The sequence below is a fragment of the Octopus bimaculoides genome, chromosome 4 (genome assembly GCF_046866305.1).
Source record: "Octopus bimaculoides isolate indiv1 chromosome 4, ASM4686630v1, whole genome shotgun sequence".
Taxonomy (NCBI): domain Eukaryota; kingdom Metazoa; phylum Mollusca; class Cephalopoda; order Octopoda; family Octopodidae; genus Octopus; species Octopus bimaculoides.
The window spans coordinates 103,530,547-103,544,438 of NC_142931.1; the positions used below are offsets into that span (position 1 = coordinate 103,530,547).

Genomic DNA, 13,892 nt, shown 5'->3' on the forward strand with positions numbered 1-13,892 from the left:
CACTAGTTCTATTTCGCTCCAGAGTGCAAACCAACCAATCATAGCCTTCTGATGAGGTCACGTGAGACAGTGTTTTTGATCCTCTGGTAAGCCGATTTCTATTCTTAAAATAGTCAGCTTCATCTGCGCTAAGTTTGTCGCGACTCTAGACCTTCTCAGGTCTAGTCGCTGACCACAGAGCACCAGCTCATTCCAGCGACGACATTACTCCACTCCATTGGAGAACCAACACCAGTCTTCTGCGTTGCCACTTCCAGCTTCTTTGCGTCTACCCCGACATCTCTATGTACACAGCGCCCGCACAGTTTCTTTCAACACTGTTTGTGTGAATTGCTCACACACAGAAATAACAGTCCGAACTCAACCTGCGAGAACTCCTGTATCAAGTAACCAGCTCGGCATGGAAGCCTCAACTTCTACACGACATGTGTCTTATTTTAGCTCTGCCTCGATGCCACAACTTCTTGCTACAGCAACTCAACCACTGTGTTAGTACGAACTGGTATTTCACATTTCATTGTGTCTGGACTTTTAACGTCCCTATTTATAGACTGTTTTCTATGCTCTGTACCTTAGTTACAAACTGACGTTTCACGACGTCCTTACTTATTTATAGACAGTTTACTATGCTCTGTATCACTTGCATTCACATACATATTTGTATTTGCACACACTCTTTGTTTACATGACAGCCTGTCTTATATTGTGTTTTATTATGTCGCATACACACACTTACACAGACATTTTAGTTTATACCAATAAACCTTATTTTTATACATCTTTACTAGTCGAGTCTCTCTCTTTTCCTTGTTGGCACTTAACTTATTCCATCTATTTGTTTTTCTCTTATATTTGTGTCGACCGTGTGACACGCTAAAAGGAGACGGTCCTTCGTCACCATCTCCTTGGTCGCACGGTTGTTTCTACATATATAAAGCTAAAAATAACAACTTGTAAATATTGGATTAAAATCCCTTTGGGATAGGAAAAGATGAAGGCTGCCAAAGGGACTTTAAACCCACATCTCTAAACCTAACAAATGTTCTATATTTGCTTATGAAGTAGGAACTTGATTCCTATCATTAATATATGTTACCTCATTTCAAATTTCCTTGCATTTCAAAATTTGATCTTTTACCAGGTGAGAGAATGCCTTTGTTAAACATGCGTATTGTTTTTTAATCATTGTACCCAAAACACATTTTGATAATAGATAGCCTTATTTCAACTGAAAAACTGAGGTTTTCAAAAATACAGATGCAGTATTTGACCAGATGTTCAATGTGTGAAGTCAAATGACCCAACTTTAACATTGGATAAAACACTTTATAAGAAAATAAAGGAAAATTTATTCAATTAATGTGTAAATGATACAAAACTGTGTACATAAACCAGTATTGATGATCTTTTCTCAATGACCAAGCAGCCATCTCGGGTACAAAAAGAAATTCTCATGGCATTCCCTAACTTCATGATGATGTCAGTCATTGGACTGTGGCCATGCTGGGGTATTTATTGCCTACAAAGGTTTTAGCTGTGACTATGTCTACCAACTCCAGTATTTATGTTTATTTGCCAGACAACTAAGGGACAGGATATAAAAAGGCACAATCAGATCACACTTTAAATTGGTATAAACATAAAACACATTTTGGAAATGCACTGCCTATTGTCATTTTGTTGCAGTAATGTCAGGTTTATTGTGATATCCAGTGGTCTATCATCATTTAATGTCCGTCTTCTGTGGGGTAGACAGTTTCACAAGATCTAACAAATTAGAGTACTGCATCATGCTCCAATGTGATATCTGATGGCCTGTTGTTGTTGTCGTCATCAACATCACCAACATCATCATCATCACTACCTCAATCAACATAATCATCATCATCATCATTTAATGTCTGTCTTCCATGCTGACAATGGATTAGATGGCTTGAATGCATCCATGAGTTGGAGGACTGCATTGGGTTCCAGTGTAATGTCAGGTGGTTTATCACTTGTCAATATCATCTTCGTAATCATTTAATATCTGTCTTCTGTGTCATCATGCATTAGACGACTCAGTAGGAATTCAATAAATCAGAGGGTTGATATATGGTAAGCTGGTTGTCATTACCATCATCATCATCATTGTAATCATTTAATGTCTGTCTTCCCTACTGGTATGGGTTGGACAGTTTGACAGTCAATGAGTCAAAAAGCTAAGTCAATTTCAAATGTGATATCTGATGGGCTTTTAGTCTAAAGTTCCACACTGTGTCTACATCGTCATTTTCTAAAACAGGAGGTTCATATAAGTACTAGAGAACATTTCTTCTAAGGAGGTGAAACTGAGTAGCCAAGCATATGTAAAGTAACATTATCATGATTAAGGTGGTGAGTGATAAAACCGGTAGAGCGAGGATAATTTCTTTGTTATTTATTTACCTTTGTTTGTGAATAGAGTTCAAATCTTGCTAATGGCCAACTTTGCCTTTTATCATTCTGGGGTCAATATAATAAAGTACCTAAATTCCGCCGGGGTCAACTTTGCCTTTCATCCTTTCAGGGTTGATAAATTAAGTACCAGTTGCATATTGAGGTCGATCTAAGTGACTGGCCCCCTCCCCCAAAATTCCAGGCCTTGTGCCTAGAGTAGTAAAGAATATAATAAAGTACCAGTGAAACACTGGGCTCAATGGTATCAACTAAATGTCTTTCCTCAAAATTGTTGGTCTTATGCCTAAACCAAAGGTGGCAAACTGGCAGAATTGTTAGCATGCCAGACAAAATGTTGCTAAGCATTTTGCTTGCCTTTACATTCTGAGTTCAAATTCCATGAAGGTTGATTTTGCCTTTCATCCTTTCTGGGCCAATAAAATAAGTATCAGTTGAACACTGGGGTTGATGTAATTGACTTCCTCCTTCCCCAAAATTGCTAGCCTTGTACCAAAATTTGAAATCATTGTCATCAACAACAACAACAAAGTGGTGAGCTGGCAGAATTGTTAGCATGCTGGACAAAAGGCTTAGCAGAACTTCTTGTTTTACTCTGATGTCAAATTTTACCAAGGTCAACTTCGCCTTTCATCCTTTCAGGGTCAATAAATTCAGTACCAGTGAAATACAGGGATTGATATATTCAACTGACCCTTCCTTACTCTCTCCCAACTTTTCAGGCCTTGTGCCTATAGTAGGAAGGGTTGTTATTATTTGTTTGTAAAGATAGCTATGTAAGTAAAAAGTTCATTTCCCATACATGTGACTCCAGTTCAATCTTACTGCATGCTACTTTGGATAAGAGTCTTCTACCATACACTCCCTTTAGTGAAACTGAGTTGATGGAAACTATGCAGAAGCCTGTTGGGGATAGACTGCATCTTTTTGGGGGGTGAGCAAGGAGAGCAGACTTAACCTATTGCTGAGTTTAGTACCCCCAACTGGTTGTTATTGTATGCATTTATTAACTTCTTTGTTTCCATTTCTTTTTTCATATTTCTTTTTTTCATACATGGAACTTACTTTATTGATCCTCAATGAAAGAAATGCAAAGTGGACTTTTCCCTGCAGGATTTGATTTCACAATGAAGTGGGACAATATTGTATACACTGCCTATGTAACCATACCTATTTCTCAGACTCCAGTACTATATGTAAACCTAAAATATTTGAGATAATTCTACTGTAGTCTACACATAGATGATAAGATGCAGTCATATATTTCTCTGTTATCCATTTATTTGGGACTTATATGTCAATCTCTCTATTTTTCTACTATTATCATATGTAGTCTGCAGAGAATTCTGATCTAAACAATTTTAAGACAATAAGTTTTTAAGTACAAGAAAATTAAATTACCTTGACAAGTATCAACTATCTCATTATCATACCTGGTCACTTTTAAAGGACATCTATGACAACACAATGAAAGCTGTAAAAGCTTTAACTGCCTACCCTTCAGCATACAGGAATCAAGGTTCCTTTTGTTCTGCAATGCAAAGGACCTAATTGCAGCACTTCAGGTAACTAGTCATCCACCTGAAGAAGAAGATAAAAAAGCAAACTACTTGTATAGAAAGCAGGATAGCTATTGATTGTGAAGACAAAGCCTTTAATTAGTGAAGAATTTTCTACTTAATATAGCCTGGTGATCAACAACCTTAAAGCTAAACAGTTTCAGAGGCATAAATTTTGTCAAATGAGCATAATATTAGAAATATAAATGGAGGATTAATTTCATCTTTACAAACATAACATGCAACAAACATTGGATGTGGAACATTTAGATAAAAGAAAGACTGCAGAATAAGAATGTGTAACAAAAATAAATACAGTTTCAAGCCAAACTGTCACACATGTATGAAAGGGGAAGAAAGAAATTAACCTGAGCATTGCCAAAGTCACAAAGAATTTGACTGTGCCATCCACAATTTTGAGACAGTCATCACTGGTCCATAAAGTAGATCTCTCCAGTCAGGTCAAGTTTGGCATCAAGCAAAATATGTGTTGCTTTTAAAACAAAGAACAGAATGAAGAGGCAAGGTCTGTTATTGTATCATATAGCAACCTTACACTAACTCCATTATGTTTGAGATTTGGGGACAAGGGTGAACCTGACAGCATTGTCTCTTGGTTCAGTAACACCTACACCACAACCTCTAGCACAATCTTGTCACCTTACAACAATGAAAAGACAGTAAGTGATATAGTGGGACAGAAGTTAAGGTAGGAAATAAATAGATCACAAAATAAAGATTATACCTACAAGACCAGACAGAGACTTATATCATAGAAGACAACTGAGTTTTTCTATGAGGACAACCTACATTGAGTAGCAGATCAGGGTTGTAGTTGGTAAAAGATTCCTGGCAGATGGAAAGTGACTTAATGGGAAGATTACTTGATAGAGTCATAAAAGCTACAAATGAAGCTTAGAAAGAAAAGGAGTAATGAACTATATCTGGTAGCTAGAAGAAATGCTAAATGCCAGGAATACTTAGATAAAGGAGAAGGAGAAATTAAGAAGATTACACATATTCTGTGACATGAAGATTAAAGATATTGGGGTGGTGTTCTAAATTACAAAGTATTGTTTCAGTATAAGTGAAAACGTTGATAAAGAGTGGAATGATTGTGGTGCATTTGCTGTCATTGGTGGAAATAAATAATAGATTAAAATAAAATATAAAAGAGGTTTGAAAATGTTACTACAAGAGTTTGCTGAATGAGGAGAATGTATGAGAGGAAGAGGAACTACTCTGAGCTGATCCAACAGAAGGACCAGCTATTGACATTGATAGTTGCATGGTTCAAAGTATGATTAAGGATATGAAAAGGAGGTTAGGCTGTTAGTGTGTCAAGAAGAGACACTATGATTCTAAGAATATCCAGCAAAGTAGATCACTCTGCTAATCACTCAGGAATATGTTTTTCCCCCTTCTAATCAAATTATCAAACTATGAACATTTGTAAGAATGGAAGTTGTTCTAACCAGGATTTTATCATTTTGTATGAAATCAGGTCTTTTTGTACTATCCTTCTCTACTGTTTGAACATCGGAGACCTAAAACTCTGGGTAACAGCTGGTAAAGTTTTCAGTTTTCAGCATGGTCTACAATGTTAGAGTCCATCAACAACAAGGAACAGATGAGTTGAGAGAAAAGCTGGGCATAAGAGTAATCAGATAAAGCATACAGGGGAGACTGATGACAGCATTGGTAATATATAAGGATGATGACAGGTGAGTAAAGAAGTACCAGGGGATCTATGTGCAAGGAACCAGTGGAACAGGTAAAGAGGAAAACAAAGGTAGACATTGGCAGAAGGAGTGAAGCTGATCTCAGGAGGTTGACCTTCAGAAAGGATATAACAAAGGAACACATGTGGCAGAATGCTGTACTGGGGAAGATCTGCTTAACTGATGCAAGCACAGAATAAAACAGGCATAAAATTATAAGAATGTGTGTGTGTGTGTGTGTGTGCACACGCACGTGTGTGGCTGGGATTCAAAGGATTCTCAGTTATGGCTAGATGTTTCCATCTAACCATTCAATTACTATGCAAAAACTAACATGGTAAATGTTACTCCTATATGCACAATTAAAGTGTTTCATTGTATTTGTAACTGACATGATTTAGTGACGATTTTATTGACTAGATGTCCACCTTATCACTAACCACTTTACAGTTTGAACTGGATGTATCGTATTGTGCAACCAGCGCCACAGAGGTTGACCATCAAAACTGAGATGTCTCTTCTACACTGCTTTTGTTAATGATTAGTTTTTGAAGAGTTCTTAGAGTAAAACATTTCATATATTGCTGTTTACATTAAAGTTTGATCAATATATTGATTTCAAATTTTGGCATAAGGTCAGTAATTCTGGACATAAGTTGATTATACCAACCCCAGTGCTCAACTGGTACATTTTATCAACCCCAAAAGGATAAGTTGACCTCATCAGAATTTGAACTCAGAACATAAGGATGAACAAAACACTACTAAGCATTTTGCCCAGTGTGCTAATGGTTCTGCCAGTTCACCACCTTAATATATTACAAATATATTATATATAAATAATTTCCAGTATTTCATACAATAAAAAGTAATATTTTATTTTATACATATCATTCCTGTTTTCAGAATTTCAGATGTCATTCCGTTTTAAAGCAATGAAGGGAAGTTGTAAAAGATGTTATACTTTTGCTGAGACCAGACCAGCTGGTCCATTACCAAGGACTTGCTCTGGCACTGACGATTCGAGTGGCTTAAAACCAAGTTCTTCTTTAGGGATTCCAAAAGTTTGAAGTTTAGCTTCATATGTATGCAGAAGATCATTGTGCGCCTGGAAAGATAGTATCAAGAATTTTATTAAAATTAATATTGATGATAAGGATTGATTTCACACACACACACACATGTATGCATGCATGCATGCAAACAATCAGATAGATATACACATATATGTAAATTCTGGATTGGTGTCTGATGTGTTGGAAGACCACTGGGAGTGAGCCCCCCCCCCCAGCTTTTGTTAAAGCTAATATAAAACCAGATGTAGGGAAAGGCATTGAACATTTTTGGGATCTTTTTCTTGCACTTAAGAACATGGTAGCCAAACATAAGAAATTTACAGGCACATTACAACCCCACCACCACTGCTACCATCACTGTCACAACCACTACCACCATCCACCACTGATAGTTGCAGAGGAACAGCAACTTCTGTGCTCTGATTAGCTCACTTCACCCACCTCTGCTGTGGTAGAAATTACAGCGGACAGAAATAGATTTTATGATAGAAGGAATGTCACATTGCACAATTAACTATTGAAGTATGCAATATGTCTCTCAGATAAGTGAATAATTTGCAAGAATAGATCAGTGCCTAACACCTAATCATTTGGTCATAGACCTACTTGATCCAGAGGGCTGTACAACAACAAAAACAACAACAATGCAAATGTACCAATAAAATAAGAGAAGGCTAAACCTTACCTTACAAACTCGTGCCAATTCAAACTGAAGATCTTTAATTGCAGTATTTTTGGACACCAAAACTTCCTGCAAAGAAAAATACAAACTCTGTAACAATTCTTGACTTTATTTCATAACACTGTGTAACATGATTTTTGTCCCTGGGTAGCCACTGTTATTTCCTATTTGCTTACCCCTAGAAAGTATGAAAAATAGCTATTTCCTTCAAACTTTGTTTTTATTACATTTATTCAAACCCCAAAAGAATCCCTCTCAACACATAGCTATGATGCTCCCACATTACTCCTGCTCATGATCAGAGATGCACATATTGTCAGCTACTAAGGGACATGCTCAAGTGGTTAAGGTCAAGCTATTGACGAGCAGATCTGTGGTATTGAGCAAAACGTTTGCTATAATGAAATTTCTGTTTCAACAAGTCAGTGCTGAATCTGTCTGAAATGTAATGGAATATAGGTCAGTTTCAAAACATTGGTGTTCAGGTCATAACAGCAAAGCTTGAAGGGAATAATAGTCATTTCCTTTGATTTCTAGATAGGAGCAAATAGGAAATAACTCTTACTGACCAAAGACGAAAAAAAAATTAAAATTTTGTTACACTGTGTAATAAGTGTAGCAACTTTTACAAACAGTTTCTTATTTTTCAGGGTTTTTTTTTAACAAGCAAACAGAAGGTTAGGTGAAATTTCTTGTTTGTACGTAACAGCAGTAGATCATCATCATTTACTGTTCATGTTTCATGCTGGTATAGGTTGGACAGCTTGGAGGATCTGATGGGTCCAAGGACTGCATAGTGTTCCAGTGTCTGCTTTAGCATGGTTTCTATTACTGGATGCCCTTCCTAACATCAACTTTCAGAATGATATAACACAAACCATGTTTGCACCTGTATAAAAGGGTAAAAACCCCCTTTGGTCATGAATGACTATGGAATTGCACCTAGAAAGTTGCCCTCCAAGGCACAAGTCTGGACAAGTTTGTTTACAGAAGACTAGAGTCACCTATGCATACCATCCTCCCCTCTCCAAGCTCCTGATGTTATCCAAGGGAATGGCATAGGCACCAGTTTGATACCAGTGATGTCACAACTCATTTCTTCAGCTGAGTGGACTGGGGCAACATGAAATAAAGTGTCTTGCTCAAGAACACAACACACAGCCCAGCCCAGGAATCAAACTCACTACCTCATGATTGTGAGCCTAACACTCTAACCACTGAGCCATGCACCTTCACACACTTGTATAACACTCCAAACTATTAACAGTAAAAACCAATTTCAGTAATTTTGTTGTGTCTAGGGAGAGTCATTATGCCAATATTTGTTTCAACACATGAATTCACATAAAGAATCTTGCAAACGAGACATGAAAACAATTTCAGTAAATAGCATCAAATTCTATTAACTCACAGTGACAAAAACAGTTGCAAACATTTACTCTTGGAAAGTTTACAGCCAGTGAAGAATCACTGCAATATTACTGCTAGGCAGAAATGTTGTAATTACCTCAAGTTTATGTGTGATCATGTTGAGGGCTGAGGGATCGAGGTTAGAACAAGAGAGAACTTCGTTGAGTTGGCCTTCTTTTTGTTCAAGCAATTCCCCAAGAGTAGCCATCTTTTTCTCTAAGAGAAGATTCTTAAAGCTACTCTTCTGTTGCACCTCATGAATTGATTTGACAAACTGGTTGTATAATTCGTCTCTCTCCTCCTGGATCTACAGAACAAAGAATAGAATAAAGCAATATTAAAGACATCTGAAACTATCAGTTTTTACTTGATAATTAATTCATCCCCCTCTCTCACTCCCTCTCCCTTTAGATGGAGAAGCCATCATGTACTCACCTCTTCAGTAAGACACTTGTTCTTGTCCCTCTATCAATAAGTTCAACATGACAACTTTGGAGGACCCAAAATTCCATGTGAAATGCAGCAGAATTTGGATGTTTGAATGTTTACCTCACATCTTTTATCTTTTAATTGTTTCACTCATTAGACGGCAGCTGTACTGGGGCACGTTGAATGAATCAACACCAGTACTTACTCCTTACTATTTTTACTCTTTTACTTGTTTCAGTCATTTGACTGCGGCCATGCTGGAGCACCACCTTTAGTCAAGCAAATCAAATCCGGGACTTATTTTTTGTAAGCCTAGTACTTATTCTATTGGTCTCTTTTGCCGAACCGCTAAGTGACGGGGACATAAACACACCAGCATCGGTTATCAAGCAATGCTAGGGGGACAAACACAGACACACAAACACACGCACATATATATATATATATATATATATACGATGGGCTTCTTTCAGTTTCCGTCTACCAAATCCACTCACAAGGCTTTGGTTGGACCGAGGCTATAGTAGAAGACACTTGCCTAAGGTGCCATGCAGTGGGACTGAACCCGGAACCATGTGGTTGGTAAGCAAGCTACTTATGACACAGCCAATATTTATTTATTTATTTATTTTGTTAAGCCTGGTACTTATTCTATCAGTTTCCTTTGCCAAACCGCTAAGTTATGGAGACATAAACCCACCAACACCAGTTGTCAAGTAGTGTTGGGGGACAAACACTGACACAAAGACACACACACACACGTACACACACACACACACGCACACACCACACATACATATATACAACAAGCTAGCTGCTTTCAGTTTCCATCTACCAAATTTACTCACAAGGCTTTGGTTGGACCAAGGCTATAGTAGAATTCACTTGCCCAAGGTGCCCTGCAGTAGGACTGAACCTGTAAACATGTTGTTGGGAAGCAAGCTTCTTACCACACTGGAAAATACAGTATTACTAATAGAACACACACACACTATTTAAAAACTGATAACAAGCATCTCAGATATCAATATTAGAGAATAAGGGTCAATTGTAATCTTTAGCAGAAAATTATATCTAAAAAAAAAATTGAAACTAAGAAAGTGCATACAATTATAAAGATTTTAAGTTATTCAAATTAAATATCTTTTGTTCCACTAATGTTTTCATACTAGCCTTTTCTGTACCAAATTTCTGTTGAAATACACTGCATTTGTTTAAATTGATTTTGAAAATTATGAAGAACTTAGTAAAGTAAGAGAGTATTGTGTATTGTTTGTAAAGAATAAAAAGTTTTGAATGGTACAACAATGCACTATAATACAAAAAATGGACTATATACTTGTTGTAATTTAGTTATCTATAGTCCGATGATACTTCGAAATACAATTCCTTCTTCAGATCTTCTTAGATGGAGTCTCTGGAATATCATCGGACTATAGATAACTAAATTACAACAGGTATATAGTCCATTTTTTGTATTAGAGTGCATTGTTGTACCATTCAAAACTTCTTATTTTTAGTAAAGTAACTTTTTCGCAGTTAAGCCGGTGAGTGAAATCTAAATTAACTTGAATTTTTTTATGGAAGGATTTAATTTAGATCACTTTAAAACAAAGTTTGTGTCACTGAAGCAGAGGTGGTCTGGGACAGGTTCATATCAAAAGGGTCAGTGATTTGTATATTCGTGTTATGAAAGTAAGCAAGTAATAATAAATACAAAAGAATGGACATAAAGCTCTAACTTTTTCAAATCGCTGCTCAAGGACCTCATGTTCCCACTGTAATCCTTTTAATTCTTCCAAGGTCATTTTTAATCTAGCTTTGGTCATCTGAAAGAAAGGAAAAGGTAACAATATATTAGCATCTGCCTACATTCCTATATGAATGTGTGTATTAGTATACACATCTGTGTGTACTAATACAGAAATGACAAAGGACCAAGATACCTGGTGCCTTGCTGTACTCAAGAAGACCCATCCTTCATAGCGGAAGTGTTAAAGCCACTCCCCTTGGGGAAGAGGATTGGCCTGCAAGACTCCTGTGCTGATGCCATGCTAAAAGCACTCATGCTGGTGCCACATAATCGCACTCCTGCCAGTACCACATTAAAAGCACCCAGCACACACTGTAAAGTGATTGGCATTAGGAAGGGCATCCAGCTGTAGAAACCAAACCAAATCAGACTGGAAGCTGGTGTAGCTTCATAGCTTGCCAGCTCTGATCAAACTATCTAACCCATGCCAGCATGGAAAACGGATGTTAAAGGATGATGATAATGATGATGAGATGGAGGATCTGTGTGTATGTGTGTGCGTATGTACACATCATAAACATGTTTGCTTGTAAATTTAGACACTTACTTGATTAGACAACACAATTATTTCTTATTATGAGAAACCTTTCTTAATAGCAAGTTCTCAGTAAAGAAACAGTACTAGGACCTACATTTTAAGTATACTACAGGAGGCAAAATAAGGTGCCTTGCTCAATGATAGAATACAATATCTGTGATATACTTGAAATTTGTAACTTAAATAGTGTAACAATATAACAGTTACATACCATACATTACAAAGGACCAAAATACCTGGCGCCTTGCTGTACTAAAGAAGACCATTCCTCCACAGCAGAAGTGTTAAGGTCACTCCCCTTGGGGAAGAAGAGTCCTATGCTGATGCCATACAAAAAGCACTTGGGCCAACGCCATGTAATTGCGCTTCTGCCGGTACCACATTAAAAGCACCCAGCACACACTGTAAAGTGGTTGGCATTAGGAAGGGCATCCATCTGTAGAAATCAAGCCAAATTGAACTGGAACCTGGTGTAGCTTTGCAGCTTGCCAGCTCTGGTCAAACCATCCAACCCATGCCAGCATGAAAAATGGATGTTAAAGTATGATGATGATGATGATGATCTATGAGGATGTGTGTGTGTGTATGAACATATTGTAAATATATTTGTTTGTAAATTTAGATACTTGCTTGATAAGGAAAAACAATTACTTCTTATTATATGAATCCTTTCTTAATAGCAAGTTCTCAGAAAAAGATACAATACTAGGACCGACATTTTAAGTATACTACAGGAGGTAAGATAAGGTGCTTTGCTTAATGATAGAATACAATATCTGTGATATACTTGAAATTTGTAACTTAAATAGTGTAACAATATAACTGTTACATACCATGCATTACAAATACTATAACCTTGTGATTACCTTTTTACTTTAAGAATGAAAAATAAGATTTGTTACCTTGAGGCATTGTTTGTCTTTCTCATAGTTAGCAAGAGCTTTCCGCAGCTCCTCAACTTCTTCTCGAGCACGCTGTAAAGGCTCAGTTAACCGTTTGTTTTCTGTAATTAAATCAGCCATCTGCTTTTCAAGGCGTTCTTCTTTCTTTTTCATTTCTTCTACTTGTTCCTGAAACATAAGTAGTGTTAATTTGTTGGCACACTTAGAGAATTTATTTCTATTCAATTTGTAAATGTTGGTCCTTTATTTAACCTCGTCTCTTTACAGGGTCTATATGAGCAGCTCTAATTGGAGCTACTTAGCATCAATATGCAATACTTCATGAGGTTTTATATAAAAAACATGGTAAAAACTAAGGAAAAAAAGGGGGAAAAGTAACAATCTTGTAGATTTTGAGAGGATAAAAGACAAATGTTTTCCAAAGCTTCTGAGAGTCAGTGTTTAGAGCTAGTTTCATGATATAAAGCATATCACAGATAAATTTCCTCCCAGCTTAAGTCCTAGTCAATCACCATAACAGATCAGTTATCTATTCCTGGTAAGTTGTACTGAGGTACATAGAATAAAGTAGATAGCTGTATAGAATGAGGTACAAAGAATAAGGTATATAGGCATATAGAATTAGATACATTAGAATAAAGTATCTAGAATGAGATGCATAGAATAATGTATACAGGTATGTAGAGGAACAAAGAATAATGTATACAGTTATATAGAATGAGGTACATTAGAATAATGTATATAGTTATACAGAATGAGGTACATTAGAATAATGTATATAGAATGAGGTACATAGAATAAAGTATAACAGTGTATAGAAAGAGATACATTGAATAATGTATACTACAGATATGTAGAGATACAAAGAATAATGCACATAGTTATATAGAATGAGGTACATAAAAATAAGGTATATCCCTTTAGCATATAAACCAGCTATATCCAACCCAAATATTCCACTTGTTTTATGTTGAAACCAACCAGATCTGGCCTCTCAAACCTATTTTTAGAATGTCATACTAAAAATATACAATGATATCATTGAAATCTCAAAACAACAAGATAATACATGATTAATTCAAAACAATATGAATAAATAAGTACTACATTTGTGAGAGTAATCTGAGTGTTAAAGGGATATAGGTACATAGAATAAGGTGCATTAGAATAAGTGTCTCACCGAGAATTACAAGGGATATAGGTACATAGAATAAGGTGCATTGGAATAAGTGTCTCACTGAGAATTACAAGGGATATAGGTACATAGAATAAGGTACATTGGAATAAGTGTCTCACCCAGAATTACAAGGGATATAGGTACTTAGA

The 13,892-nt window shown here is 36.5% G+C and overlaps 1 protein-coding gene across 3 annotated transcripts in view; it reads right to left on the reverse strand.

Moving 5' to 3' along the window:
- Positions 1–1,325: 1,325 nt before the first annotated feature.
- The window catches only part of LOC106883776 (dynein regulatory complex subunit 4), a 28,587-nt gene continuing 16,020 nt past the window's right edge, over positions 1,326–13,892 (reverse strand). For 2 of the 3 annotated variants that reach the window (XM_014934906.3, XM_014934908.3), the window contains exons 6-10: positions 12,567–12,734; positions 11,056–11,142; positions 8,982–9,191; positions 7,478–7,543; positions 6,569–6,824 (exon numbers count right to left, since the gene is read on the reverse strand). In XM_014934906.3, coding sequence (XP_014790392.1) covers positions 6,675–6,824; positions 7,478–7,543; positions 8,982–9,191; positions 11,056–11,142; positions 12,567–12,734 — 681 coding nt within the window. In that variant the 3' untranslated portion in view covers positions 6,569–6,674. Of the gene's footprint in view, positions 6,825–7,477; positions 7,544–8,981; positions 9,192–11,055; positions 11,143–12,566; positions 12,735–13,892 lie in introns of all 3 variants that reach the window. The other variant, XM_014934907.3, reaches the window with a different exon arrangement.